The 13,949-nt window shown below is 55.0% G+C and overlaps 1 protein-coding gene across 1 annotated transcript in view; it reads right to left on the reverse strand.

Moving 5' to 3' along the window:
- Positions 1 to 13,949, reverse strand: part of PCNT (pericentrin) — a 112,547-nt gene that overhangs the window by 8,106 nt on the left and 90,492 nt on the right. Inside the window, exons 34-41 of the mRNA XM_017538476.2 lie at positions 11,627 to 11,743; positions 9,836 to 10,009; positions 9,082 to 9,277; positions 7,722 to 7,944; positions 7,275 to 7,425; positions 6,065 to 6,514; positions 2,043 to 2,287; positions 629 to 992 (exon numbers count right to left, since the gene is read on the reverse strand). Coding sequence (XP_017393965.2) covers positions 629 to 992; positions 2,043 to 2,287; positions 6,065 to 6,514; positions 7,275 to 7,425; positions 7,722 to 7,944; positions 9,082 to 9,277; positions 9,836 to 10,009; positions 11,627 to 11,743 — 1,920 coding nt within the window. The remainder of the gene's footprint in view (positions 1 to 628; positions 993 to 2,042; positions 2,288 to 6,064; positions 6,515 to 7,274; positions 7,426 to 7,721; positions 7,945 to 9,081; positions 9,278 to 9,835; positions 10,010 to 11,626; positions 11,744 to 13,949) is intronic.

Here is a 13,949-nt window from a genome sequence, read left to right on the forward strand (position 1 = left end):
TCAAATTGCTTTTAGGAATGAATTGTAATTAATGTGTCTGGGATTCAACACGAAGCTTGTGGAGCTGGCAGAAAACTGTAAAAGTCATCAAATCACAGACCATTTGGTTGTTCCAACAGCGCCTTATTAACAGGTAGCTGGATCGCTATTAGTTCATCCCAAGGGGGCAGATGTGAAGCTCCTCAAAACAGGCTACTTCCACCACCAAAAGGACCTTCAGCCTATGGAGGGTGGGCACACTGAAGGCCACCAGTGCCCAACACGGGCAGGGTACACCCCACCCACAATGATGCTGTGCAGCTCTCCGGCAGCTCACATGCACGGGCTCCATGAAAAAAGTCACAATTCCATAAATGCCCCAGAACACGCATCAGGAAGTTATAACAGCAGCCAGGTTCCCAACTCCTCCAGAGGCAGCTTACAGTGAGCTCAGACTTTCCCAAGAGGACTTGAGTTTTTGTTTCTAGCAAAGGCCATCAACACAAATACAAAGCCAGCAGGCTGGGCCAGGCAGAGGTGAACATCAGCCCCCAGAGCAGAGCAGAGCAGAACCATGGCCCCTCCAGACCAGCAGCTGCGGAATGTGCACGGTGAGCGGCACGTGAGGAGGGGGTCCACGCAGTCATGCAGCACTCCATGGACAGCAGGGCTTGGCCCCCGAAGACACACAAGTGACCCAGGACGTGGAGGGCATCCGTTTCCACTTGGCCCATGGGATCGGCCCCCACCCACTCACCCAGATAGCAGCCATAAAGTCAGAGAAGACATCAGAGAAGACAGTGAGGAAGGAAAAAAAACCAAACAGTGTAAAAAAGAAACCACAAAGCTGCCGAGAGGGCTCCTCTCGGGGAGGCGCCGCAGCAGGGACCTGGGGGTGCTCACCCCTTACCTGGGAGGAAGTGGGCCTGCTCAACTCAGATTTCAGCTCCTCCAATGTGTGCAGTAAAGATGCCACTGCCTTCTCATTGGATGATGTCCAATCATTAATTGTCCTGTAGGAATAAATGGGCACCTAAAGGTTCATGCGCACCCCAAGTAAGCATTACCCAAAACTACAGAACTGTCTGCTCACAAGAGACAAAGAGAAGACAGGTTCCTGAGGAGCCTGTGTGTATCTCCGTCCAGCCATGAAGCACAGAGAGAAGCCCACAGGGGCAATAGAGCTCAGAAACCTCCAGTAGGGGAAGCCACTGCCTGCCATGCGCTGCAGCTTTCTACCAGAATTAATGATTTAAACTGCTGTACTGAATGAAACTTGGCTTAGAAATCATGCTGCTTGGCCAGGCATGGTGGCTCACGCCTGCAATCCCAGCACTTTGGGAGGCCAAGGCAGGCAGATCATAAGGGTAGGAGTTTGAGACCCGCCTTGCCAGCATGGCGAAACCCTGTCTCTACTAAAAATACAACACCCAGCTGCGTGTGGTGGCGGGCATCTGTAATCCCAGTTACTCAGGAGGCTGAGGCAGTAGAATCGCTTGAACACGGGAGGCAGACGTTGCAGTTGCAGTGAGCCCAAACTGCACTACTACACTCCAGCCTGGGAGACAGAGCAAGACTCGGTCTCAGAAAAAAAGAAATCATGCTGCTCTCTAAATTAAGTCCAAGTATAGAAGGAACTGTATTCGCTGAGTTCATTAGCATTACTCTTTCTGTCCATATGAAACATCACAATCATCATCCTGGTCATGAGTGGCCTCGAGTGACCCAGACACTGGGCAGTGCCAGCCTGGGGGGCACAGGAGACTCCAAACCCAACCCTCTGGATGGTGAGCAACTTCACAAACTGTCAAGAGAACCAAGCCACCTCAAAGAAACATGGAAGCCCCACGTTAGGTGTATTCTGAATCACAGGATTTTTTTCTCTAACGTTAGAACATAAATGCCATTCCGGAATCCCTCAGGAGAGTCCCGGGAAGAGGACTAGAGCGTTAAGTGCAAAGGAGCAGAGGCTTCACACCAGATGTGCCCAGACCCTCAGGAAGGCTCTCTGACAGACGTGTGGCTGCAAGGGCCCAGCGGGCGCCGGGTGGTCAGGTGCATACCTGCCCACGGCCTGACTGGCGAAGCTGGTGAGGAGCCCCGCAGCACAGAGCAGCCGCTGCCTCATGGCCTCCAGCTCTCGCTGCTGTTCCTGGAGGTGGTCCACGTCCGAAGTGGCAGCCCCATGGGCAGAATCTGGGTGGAGGCGGCCACCAGGTGCCTCATCCTTCGACTCCAGGTCTCTCACCATCTGCTGAAGCTGCTTGATCTTATGCAAGTCACGCTGACGCTGCAGTTCTAATTCCCGCTGTTGTTAACAGAAAAAGGAAAAGATGTTCACCTGAGTGTCCACAAACAAAACTGCCGGCCGGGGGCAGCGGCTCACACCTGTAATCCCAGCACTTCGGGAGGCTGAGGCGGGCAGATCACCTGAGGTCAGGAGTTTGAGACCAGCCTGGCCAACATGGAGAAACCCATCTCTACTAAAAATATAAAAATTAGCTGGAAATGGTAGCACAAGTCTGTAGTCCCAGCTACTCAGGAGGCTGCAGCAGGAGACTCGCTTGAACCCAGGAGGCAGAGGTTACAGTGAGCCGAGATTGCACCACTGCACTCCAGCTGGGGCACAGAGCTAGACTCCACTCCAAAAAATCAACAACCAAAAAAACTGCCAAGCTGGCCAGATGCGGTGGCTCACGCCTGTAATCCCAGCACTTTGGGAGGCCAAGGTGGGCAGATCACGAGGTCAAAAGATCGAGACCATGCTGGCCAACGTGGTGAAACCCCATCTCTATTAAAAATACAAAAAATTAGCCAGGCGTGGTGGCACACGCCTGTAGTCCCAGCTACTCAGGAGACTGAGGTGGAAGAATCGCTTGAACCCAGGAGGCAGATGCTGCAGTGAGCCGAGATTGTGCCACAGCACTCCAGCCTGGTGACAGAGCGAGACTCCATCTCAAAAAAAAAAAAAAAAAACTGCCAAGCAAAAGACCAAAACGCACAGTCACGTTACAGGGGAGCCCACTCACAGACCAGAAAAAGGCGCTTGGGCAGGCAGCCTCTGCGGTTCTCCACTGGGACCCACAGCCTGACGCACCGCACACAGAGATTCATGCCAACACAGACATGGACAGGCACAAACGTGCATGTGAACGTGCACACATATACGAGCCTGAGTGCAGCCCTGGGGCTGCGCCTGCATGGCCATGTGGTCCTGGGCCCCTAAGCTAGACCTCGAGGAGCGGCAACCTTCCCTTCTGTAGGATGGGGGCCCAGGCCACGTCTGGTGCCCAAGAGAAGCGTGTCAGCAAGTGCCTGAGCCCGTGCCCACTGCACTTCCAGGCGAGGGACAGAAAGGCCATTGCACGATAGGGCAAGGAAGGATGGGCAGCCTCTGAAGGGCCTTGGAGTCACCAGTGCTGCTGGGGCTTCCTTGTGACAAAAAAAGACAGATCCGGCGGGAAGAGGCCCAAGGTACAGACACACAGAGGCGGCTCGCCATGTCAGGGAGGGATCCCCAGCACTAAGCAGAGGCCACCCAGCCCGGAGGATGCTCAGCTAAGCCTGCACTACATGGCACCAGTGCCCCTGCCACTGTGGTGACCAGGGTGCAGCTCGGACTCCACCTTCCTGACAGCACCTCACTCAATGCTCAGGCCTTGTAAGCAAACAAGAGTCATTCTATTTTCTATTTTCTAGTAAGAAAAGTAAGATACAGATGAACTGATGAAATTATATTATTTAGAAAAGATGGAATTGTCTCTGGCATACCACTATCTTGGGAGGCTTCAATGGCTTCAGCTAGAGAAGGTTCTATAACCAGATCAAATTCACCATCCTCAGTAAAAAGAACTCGGGAAGGGCCACCTCACTAAAAGTACGTGTCAAGGTGCATCCTGAAGGAAAGTTACTAACACAACTTAGAAAACATTTTCTTTGTATTTCTTTTTTAAGCACTTGTGTTACCATTCTTTTCAATAAAGAATCTACATTAAATAAAAGGTTTTGGCTGGAAACTTCAGGCATGGTTTCAGGAAATTCTCAACAAGCAAAGACTCCCTTGAGCACCCCATAAAAGGCAAAGCCCTTGCCTGGGAAAAAGGCAAACACACACCCTGTCTCAACTCAACCAGGGTTCTGTGCCCAGGAAAAAGGCAAACACACACCCCAATCTCAACTCAGCCAGGGTGCTGTGCCCGGGAAAAAGGCAAACACACACCCCAAGTCTCAACTCAACTAGGGTCCTGTGCCGGGGAAAAAGGCAAACACACACCCCAATCTCAACTCAGCCAGGGTGCTGTGTCCGGGAGAAAGGCAAACACACACCCCAAGTCTCAACTCAGCCAGGGCGCTGCATTGCCACAAAACCGCAGCGGATGCTTTTGCCATGCTCGGCCACACTGTCTGCGCCACCAAACCACCTCCCTGCTCACCAAAGGCTTCTGGAAATAAAACACTACAAGTATTCTGAAGAGTTGTTTTTTTTTTGAGGTGCAGTCTCGCTCTTGTTGCCCAGGGGTGCAGTGGCGCAATCCCGGCTCACTGCAACCTCAAAGCTTCCCAGGTTCAAGCGATTCTCCTGCCTCAACCTCCTGAGTAACTGAGATTATGGGCATGCACCACCATGCCCAGCTAATTTTTTCTATTTTTAGTAGAAATGGGCTTTCGCCTGGGCCAGGCGCGGTGGCAAACGCCTGTAATCCCAGCACTTTGGGAGGCTGAGGCGGGTGGATCACCTGAGGTCCGGAGTTCAAGATCAGCCTGACCAACATGAAGAAACCCCGTCTATTTTAAAAAAAAAAAAAAAGAAAGAAAGAAAGAAAGAAAGAAATGGGCTTTTGTCATGTTGGCCAGGCTGGTCTCAAACTCCTGATCTCCAATGATTCACCCACCTTGGCCTTCCAAAGTGTTGGGATTACAGGCACCCGCCACTGTGCCCGGCCTGCCCTCATCACTTCTATTCAACGTTGTTGAGATCATGATGCCACTGCACTCCAGCCTGGGTGACAGAATGAGATCTGTCTCAAAATTAAAATAAAATAAAAATAAATAAATAAATTTAATAAAACTATTCAACTTATATTTTGAAAGCAACAAAACACTACTGAAAGAAACTGAAAAAGACGTAAGTACACAGCGGGAGCAGTGGCTCACTCCTATAGTCCCAGCGCTTTGAGAGGCCAAGGTGGGTGGATCACCGGAGGTCAGGAGCTTGAGACCAGCATGGCCAACACGGCAAAACCACGTTTCTACTAAAAATACAAAAATTAGCCAGGCTACCTCCCATGTAGCTGGGACTACAGGCACGTGCCACGACTCTCAAGAAGAAGCACTTGAACCAAGGAGGCAGGGGTTGCCGTGAGCCGAGATCGCGCCACTGCACTCCATCCGGGTGACAGAGCCAGACTCTATCTCAAAAAACAAGAAACCCAACCTAATTAAATGGAGAAACACATTCTGTAATCATGGGTCAGAAGACCTCTTACTTCCCAGCTGTCAGTACTAGCCAGAGCTATCAGCAGATTTAATGCAACCTCTAAGAAACTCTCAATGACAGTTTCTGCAGAAATACAAAAGCCATCCTCAAATTCCTATGGAACAGCAAGAAGTCCCACAGAGCTGAAACAATCTCGAAAAGGAAGAATGAAGGTGGAGGAATCATGCTTCCTGATTTCAACACTTTCTAGAAAGCTATAGAAACAGTAGTGTGGGGCCCGCGCCAGAGCACACAGACAGGGCAGACCAGATCTGAGAGCCAACACAAACCTCGCGTCCCCCACGTGAACCCTGCTAATTCCACCTGCTATCAAGTCCAGGTGCGGACGCTCCGCCGGCAGGCGGCTCTCACCAGCTTCTCCTTGTCTGTCTGCCACTTCCTCCACTGCTCCATGGCCGCTGGGCTCTGCCCGGCCTCCGCACTCCTGCTTGCAGCCTTGCGTGCTTCTTGCTCTTTTGACCGTGGGTGCGACTGCTCTAATTCTGCCTGCAACCATGCTGGTTTCTCCCTATCTCTCTCCAGAAAGCAAATCAGCTCTCGTTCTGGGGTGTGCAGGGCTTCCACTGTGGCCTTCAGCGTGGCACTTACCTCCTTCTCCCTCCTGAGCTCCTCACAGTGCTTCTGAGCCTCGGCCTCGAGCTGCTGCTGAGAGCGCACGGCTTGCTGCTGCACCTTTTCGAGCATCGCCTGCAAGTCCACCACACGGGACTTCTCCTCCCTCAGCTTCCGCAGCAGAGTGTGGTGTGCCTGTGTGTCCTGCTGCACGCAAGCCTCCTGCGTCCTCTGGCTCAGCTGCTCGGTCAGGAGCCGCTCGTGCCGCAAGGCCTCTGACAGCTCCAGGGTGCGGCTCTTCTCAGCCGCCAGGTCCTTCTGGAGCTCGGAGAGCTGGGTCCGCTCCTGGGCCAACAAGGCCTCACAGCGTGAGTGCTCGATGCGCAGCTCCTTCTGGAGGTTGTCCTTGGCCACCTGCTCGTGTTTCAGTGCCACGCAGAGCCGACTGCTCTGAGCACGCTGCGTCTCCAAAGATGCCCGCAGCTCCTAGGCGGCAAGAAGACACGACAGGAGACGTTGAATCACGAGGAAAAGTGTCTAAATTGTCTTCCTGTCCACATCTGTTTATACACCTTAGCCCAGTAAGCCTGCCTTTTGAAATGCACCCTATTAGCCATATGTAGGTACAAGCTTTTTTGTTCATCAAGTAACAGCAAACCCAGACTGGGGATGACACACTTTGTTGGAAGTGGTGTTGAGGAACTGCATGTGCATGTCCTGGATTCAGAGAAGTCCCTGGCCCCTCTTCAGAAAGTCACTAACCAAAGAGGCTCAGAGATATGCACCCTGCTTGCTTTGAACCACCATTTCCATGCTGTTGAAAGCCATAGCCTATGGAACTGGTGCAGACTTGCTCGACAGCTATATGATGCCTGCTAGGCCTCTGCCACACAAAGCCGAGGGTCCCCGCCACCGACCTGCCCCGTACACAGACCTCTGAGGCTGCACTCCATCTCGGATGGACAGGGTGCTGTGTCCATCTCCAGAGCTAATGCTGAGGGATAGTGGGGACTTCAGGCAGGGGCAACGTGCCACCATGGGTAACCGCAATATCTGCCCCATGGTGGCTGCCACTATACCAAGCTGCAGTTTTACCTGAAAACACAGCCCTATCCTGCTGCCTCACACTGCTGTCAACTGGGCACGCTGCCCTCAAGAACAGGAAAAGAGGACGGAGAAGGAGCATGGCTGTAGGCTTCCAAGGGACACAGCCTATGCCGGCCACCTCGCCCTGACGCCCAGTCACCTCCAGAGCCTTGGCATTCTGGCCCTCCCTCTGCAGGTGCCGCAGCTGCTCCTCCTCCAGCTGGCTCTGCAGGGCATGCCCCTTCCCCTGCTCGCTCTCCAGCTCCTGACGCATGGCCTTCAGCTCGTTCTCCTTACTGCTCAGCACGGATCTGCACAGAGACACAGGTGGTCCCAGGCCTCACGTCACAGAACACTCTGACTACACGGGCCAGAGTGTTCTCTCAGGGGCTGGGAGCTCCAGGAGGGGAGGGCAGAACCCTGCCATGCCCTGTGCATGTGCTGCACCCCCACTGCAGGATTATCAGCCCAGGGACAGCAGGGTGCGGTGCCCCTGGGGCTGCCCAACTGCAGCCCACCAGAGGTTCTGTTTCCCTTCATTGCCAAAAAACGGTGGCCACAATGGCGAGACTCCCGCCAGTGTCCAGGGAAGGTGGATGCCACGCACCTCAGCTGGAGGACCTCCTGCTGCACCTCGTGGAGGGAGCCGGACAGCCGCTCGCTCTCCTGCCTGCACTCACAGAGCTCAGACTTCAAATCCCGCACGGCACTCTGCTCAGCCGCCAGGAACTTCTGCAGGCCGTTTGCTTTATCCTCCTCTTCTCTCAGCGTCTTCTGCAAGTCACCTGCAATGGACTTCTCCTGTTCTACTTTATAGGTCAGCAGTTCAACTGAGAAAGGCGAAAAACAGAAATACAGGCCCCGTAAGCTCCCCATGCTGCACGCGTGACACGGTCAGAGACAGACTCGTCGGGGCACAGGCTGAATCCGCTTCGGGAAGAAAGGAGGTTCTGTGGACTAGAAGCTTTCATTGTGGGTGGAGCAGGACGTTCATTTCTGCCATCTGGGCCACTTCCTTCCGGGCCCACGCTCCTGGCAGGGAGTCCACAGAGTCCAGGAGCGATGCATCCCTGTGGCCGTCCTGAAGTGCCACCCCAGCCCCACTCACACCCTAAACTGCCTCCAATAGAGGCAACTCCAGGCCCAGGTGGCTTTACTGGAAAATTCTTCCAAAACTTAAAGAAGACATAACCCCAATTCTAGACAACGGAGGGGATACTTCCCAAACCCCCACGGGGCTGGTGCTACCCAGCATCAAGCAGAAAAAGGCACAAGAGAAAGGAATCTAGAGATCAGCGCCCCTTGCGAGGGAAAGGAAACTGAGACCAGCGCCCGGCCCCGGCCCAGAGAGCATGAAGGAAGGACAAGGCGCCAGGACGAAGGCCATGGCCTCAACTGCAAGGCTTTTCCCCTTGACAGAATCCAAAAGTAAGAACAGAGGGCACTTGCCTGAGCTGACCAAGGGTGCCTGACCCCACCCACACGGGCACGAGACCAGGTCCTGCCCCCAAAACTGAGAGCAGGGAAGGGCGTCTGCCCAAGCAGCTGGCGGCACAGCACGCAAGAAAACGAGGGCGAGAAATGAAAAATCAATCATTGCTTACCCACGATGACATGTGCGTCTACATACAAACTCCCAAAGAACCTAAACTAAATGTAGAAACCTACAAGACATTCCTAACTCTAGTGCAAGCTCCCCAAACTCTGCCAGCACTCAGAGCCCAACACAGACCCCTCCTGCCCACACTGGGCTTGGCCATGACGCCTCCATGCCCCGGCCCCTCCCAGCTCTGCCTGTCTCCAGGGTCCTTTCTGCTCCCTTTTATCAGCTGACAACTGTAGCGACACTTGGGGGCCCGACAAGATGGTAGCCTGTCACCACACTCTGCCCCAAGGCCACACAGGTGAGCATCAGGTGGCAAGGACAGGGGCAGGGCCCCACAGGCAGTGGGAACAGTGGCACCCACCCTGCCTGCGCAGCTGGTGCTCCTGCTGGCTCCCACACGCCTCCGCGCTGGTCAGCGCCATGTGCAGGTGCTGCAGTTTCTCCTGGTTCTGCAGGTGCGTCACGCGCAGCTGGGCACGCAGAGCCTGGATCTCGGACAGCAGGCCACTCCGGTCCAGCAGGCACAGATGCTCCAGTGACTTTTCCTGCAGGTATCCCTGGGGGCAGAGGAGGACAAGCAGCCTGAGCCCCAGGTGGCTGCCACACGCCCCAGCCTTCCAAGCCTGCTGAGTCTAGAGAGGGTGCACAGTAGCCTCTGGGTCTCAGCTCAGGCCCGTGGGCATCAGGGCTGGGCCACGCTACCCTGCATGAGGCCTGCAAGCTGGTTACTCTCAACACTGGGTCTCCTCACGTGTACAATGGTGGTGACAGGATTTCTAGTGTCCCCATGGCACCGCCACCCAGCCCTGCACAAAGAGCACCTCACCACCCAGGAGGGGCTACTTGGAACATGGAATGTCTCTCTAGCTGCTAATCTCAAAACACAGTGAGGCGGTGAGGGTGGATCACATGCACAGGTGTCCTCGTTAGAGCTGCAGACGGAAAATCATAGCATCCCGTGTGGACTGAGCATGACCACCTGGGTCACGGCCACATTCCAGCGGTGGAGAGAAACACACAAACAAAATTCAGATACAAAAGAGTCCGTGTCACCCACTCTGCCAGGGCTGGACTCCTGGGGTAAACTGAGGCCTGGTGGCACAGCTGTCCCTCACCTGCTCAGGGATGACCTTCTCCAGCCTTTCAAGCACGGAGCTGCGACCCCCCGGATCCGAGCCCCCAAGCTGGAGCTGGAGCTCAACTCCCTGCATCTCCTGCTCTTTTTCAAATGCCTCCTGCATGACCTGCAGAAACTCCCCACTCCAGTCAGGGCACGTGGTGGGCAGGTCCTAAAGTGAGGAGGAAGCAGTCCTCACTAGTGCACCTGCAGGCGTCATGAAGACTGCATGCTTGCTCCCCACACTTCCCAGTGTGACTGTGTTTGCAGATGGGGCCTGTGGGAGGTGATTCAGGGTAAACGAGGCCTCGTAAGAAGAAGAGATGCCGGGGCTCACTCGCTCTCCACCATGTGAGGCCACAGCAGGGCGGCGCTGTCTGCAAACCAGCACCCAGCCCTGTGGCACATGATTCCCGAACAGACGAAATCAAGGTCTGCCGTTTAGGCCCCTGCACTGGGGTGTTCTGTTATGGCAGCTGAACAAATGGACACCCGTTCAAACAGAAATGACCCTGACAGAAGAGAAGACACACACTGCCCAGGGCCATTCAGGGCACCAGAAGTAAACACTGCCATTGTGAGAAGAGAAGAGGTGAAAAAAACGATACAGTAAGGTCAGGAAAACATCAGCAAAGCTGCTTCCTTCTTTTCCTGCTGCTGCACCTTCGAGGCCTGGAGCCTGGAGGGGTGTCTAAGGCTGCAAAGGGCTGCCCACTGGTCCCCCGGGTGGCATGCAGCACCGATGAGCCTACCGAGTGCCAGCCAGGCTGTTGCTCGCACAGGACAAGGGCCTGCTGGATGGGCAGGCAGTGGCAGATGGGGCTGACCCACCAGCTCTCCAGGGTACCGGCACGCCCTGTGAGTTCCAGGCATGGGGGACAAAGTCCGTCCCTCCCTCACAAAGCTCTGCTCCTGGTCAGAGGCAGACACAGGAGCAGGACGGAGTGGGCATGGGAGATGGGAGGGAACATGACAGGCTCAGCACCCACTCCACAAACTCTGCAGGCCCTGGTGCTGGAAGGAGAAAAGCAGGGAGATGGGCAGGGCCTGGGGAGAAGTGGGACAGGGGAAGGGCAGCACAGAGATGAGGCCCTGAGGTCCAGTTGCTGGGGCTTGGGGTGTGGAAGTGGAGGTAGGAGAGGCCCAAGGGGAGGAACAAGGCCAGAGGGCAAGTCACCCGAGGGGCAGGAGGAGGGGCCTTGGGGCCAAGTGGTGGGATGGGCTGAGTCCTCAGGGCCACATGGCCAAGAGAGAGCACTCTCGGCCTCCCGGGACTCACACAGGGAGAGCACTCTCGGCCTCCCGGGACTCACGCAGGGAGAGCACTCTCGGCCTCCCCTGGGACTCAGGCAGGGAGAGCACTCTCGGCCTACCCTGGGACTCAGGCAGGGAAGAGCACTCTCGGCCTCCCCTGGGACTCAGGCAGGGAGAGCACTCTCGGCCTCCCGGGGACTCAGGCAGGGAGAGCACTCTCAGCCTCCCCTGGACTCATGCAGGGCATGGGCCCAAAAGCCTGGAGCGCTTCTGCCCCCCACACACCTCCATGTCCCGTCCCGTGGGGAACCTGCCCCCAGAATCTGCGCTCGCTGCGGGAAGTGGGAAGGCCTCCCCAGGGTTCTCAGGCCAACAGTCTGTCTTTCTGCTTGTGCTAAAGAAATCCTAGACTCCACGTGCCCACATGTGGCCCTGAAAATGCGGCCGTTGCTGCGAGCTCCTTAAATCCTTGGGAAAAGATGTGAGGTGCAAAGTAAAACTGTGTCCTCCCCCCACAGAGCGAGCCATCCGGTACCTCGTTTGCCTTCCAGGCTGGGTGTGGCTCGCCTGTGCCCAGAGCACCAGAGGGCGTGAGGCCTTCTGACAGCGCCAGGATCTGGTGGCTCTCATCACACACCATCTGCAGCAAAGCCTGTGGTGGGAAAGGGCATTGAGAGGAGGGAGTCACCTGCCACCCCACACAGCCACGCTCCACAGCACCTGCCCTGTGCTGCAGCCACGGCTCCATGAGGGCGGGCAGCCATGGAGAGGGAAGGTGCCACCTCGGCTCTGTGCAGGTGGCGCCCACTTCTCTAGCTACAAGGTTTTCAAGCCCTACTCCCCCAGCCTTCAGGACGACCACATGGAAGTCAGGCTTGAAGACTGAATTTCTGTATGAGCCACTCCAAAAATGGCCCCGCCATTTCTGTCACTCCACCGGCTCCCTGAGGGGGGACACCACCATGTCTAAGCCTGGGCGAAGCTCAGAGCAGGGCTTTAGCCCAATGTCCGCAGCCAGGTCACAAAGACAATACGCACTACCTGCCTTCCAGGGACACTGCAAGGAGGCCATACAACGGTCACCCAGGAGGCCTCTGCACGTGGTCCAGCTGAGGCCAGCACCAACCCCCAGTGTGGGATAGAGCTGCCTGTGCTGGGAATGGGGAGCAGAAAAAGCCATCCCCAACAAGCCCTGCCCGAGGTCCTGGCCCACAGGTCTGTTAAGCATGAGGCAGCTGAGAACAGAGGTCTGTGGGCGGGAGCAGGGTGGGTAGGAGCGGGGTCGGGGGGAGGCCCTGAGGCTGCTTGGCCCCTGTCCTCCAGCTGCAGAGGACAGGCCAGTTCCTTCTTTTTAATATGCTTTTCTAGATTTTATATTGAGAAAATGCATTTTTAAAAACATCTCTTAACGAAGAAAAATGACGCAAAGGCCCTAGGCTACAGCTCCCGCCACGTGTTGTGGGGCCCCTGCAGCTGGGTTCCCGTGAGGCCGGGAAGAAGTGAGGCCCCACCAGGTGATGTGGGGTTCCCACAGCTGGGTTCCCGTGAGGCCCTGCCAGGTTACGTGGGTCCCCTGCAGCTGGGTTTCCGTGAGGCCAGGAAGAAGGGTCCTGCCAGGTGACATGGGGCCCCCGCAGCTGGGTTCCCGTGAGGCCGGGAAGAAGTGAGGCCCTGCTAGGTGACCTGGGTCCCCCGCAGCGGGGCTCCCGTGAGGCCAGGAAGTAGGACCGAGCCTGGTGGGTACCTTGCAGCGTGGCCTGTGGGGCTACCTGGGGGTGGGGGGTCCCACAGACACCATCGCTGGGGCTGGGAAGGTTCCACAGCCTCCACGCTCAGGACCAGGCTGCTCTGCCGCCCACGCCTATGGAGGGTCCTTGCTTCCTCAGCCGCGGCATATACCCTACACCCTACCAGGGTTTGCTTCCATCTTATGCCATATGCATTGTGTTTAAAGTAAAATTGTTTCCAGTTGTTAAACTGTCTTTAAAGTAAACATAGTATGCAATTTGGTTTCTACCACTTTTGTGTTAATACTTTTTTGGGGCACATCGTTAAAATTATTGTAAGGAATTTTTACAATAAGCAAACATATTGTATAAAAATTTGAGGCCAGATGCAGGGGCGCACCATGGGAGGCTGAGGCGAGCAGATCACTTGAGCTCAGGAGCTCAAGACGAGCCTGGGTAACACGGCAACACTCCAACACTACAGAAAATACAAAAATTAGCTGGGTGGGCTGGGCACCATGGCTCACACCTGTAATCCTACCACTGTGGGAGGCCAAGGCAAATGCATCATCTGAAGTCAGGAGTTTGAGACCAGCCTGGCCAACATGGTAAAACCCTTGTCTCTACTAAAAATACAAAACATAGCCAGGCGTGGTGGCACATGCCTGTAGTCCTAGCTACTCCAGATGCTAAGGCAGGAGAATCGTCTGAACTCAGGAAGTGGAGGTTACAGTGAGCTGAGATTGCACTATCACACTCCAGCCTGGGCAACAGAACAAGACTCCATTGAAAAAAAAAATTAGCCAGGTGTGGTAGTGCACGCCTGTAATCCCAGCTACTTAGGAAGCTGAGGTGGGAGGACCGTTTGAGCCCAAGACGCAGAGGTGGCGGTCAGCTGTGACTGCACCACTCTGCTGAAGCCTGGGTGACAGAGTAAGATCCTGTCTCAAAACTAAAAAAAAAAAAACGAAAATGCAAAGAAGAAATAAAAAACAGATTTAAAAAATCAATCTCTCCAATTTCCATGTTTAAAAAAGTAAAATAAGTTAAATAAGTTGTGTCTCTTTTTTTTTAATTAAGAAAAGAGGTTTAATTGACTCAGGTCTGACAGAGATGAGGTCTTACTACATT

The sequence above is a fragment of the Cebus imitator genome, unplaced genomic scaffold (assembly GCF_001604975.1).
Source record: "Cebus imitator isolate Cc_AM_T3 unplaced genomic scaffold, Cebus_imitator-1.0 Scaffold112, whole genome shotgun sequence".
Classification (NCBI taxonomy): Eukaryota; Metazoa; Chordata; class Mammalia; order Primates; family Cebidae; genus Cebus; species Cebus imitator.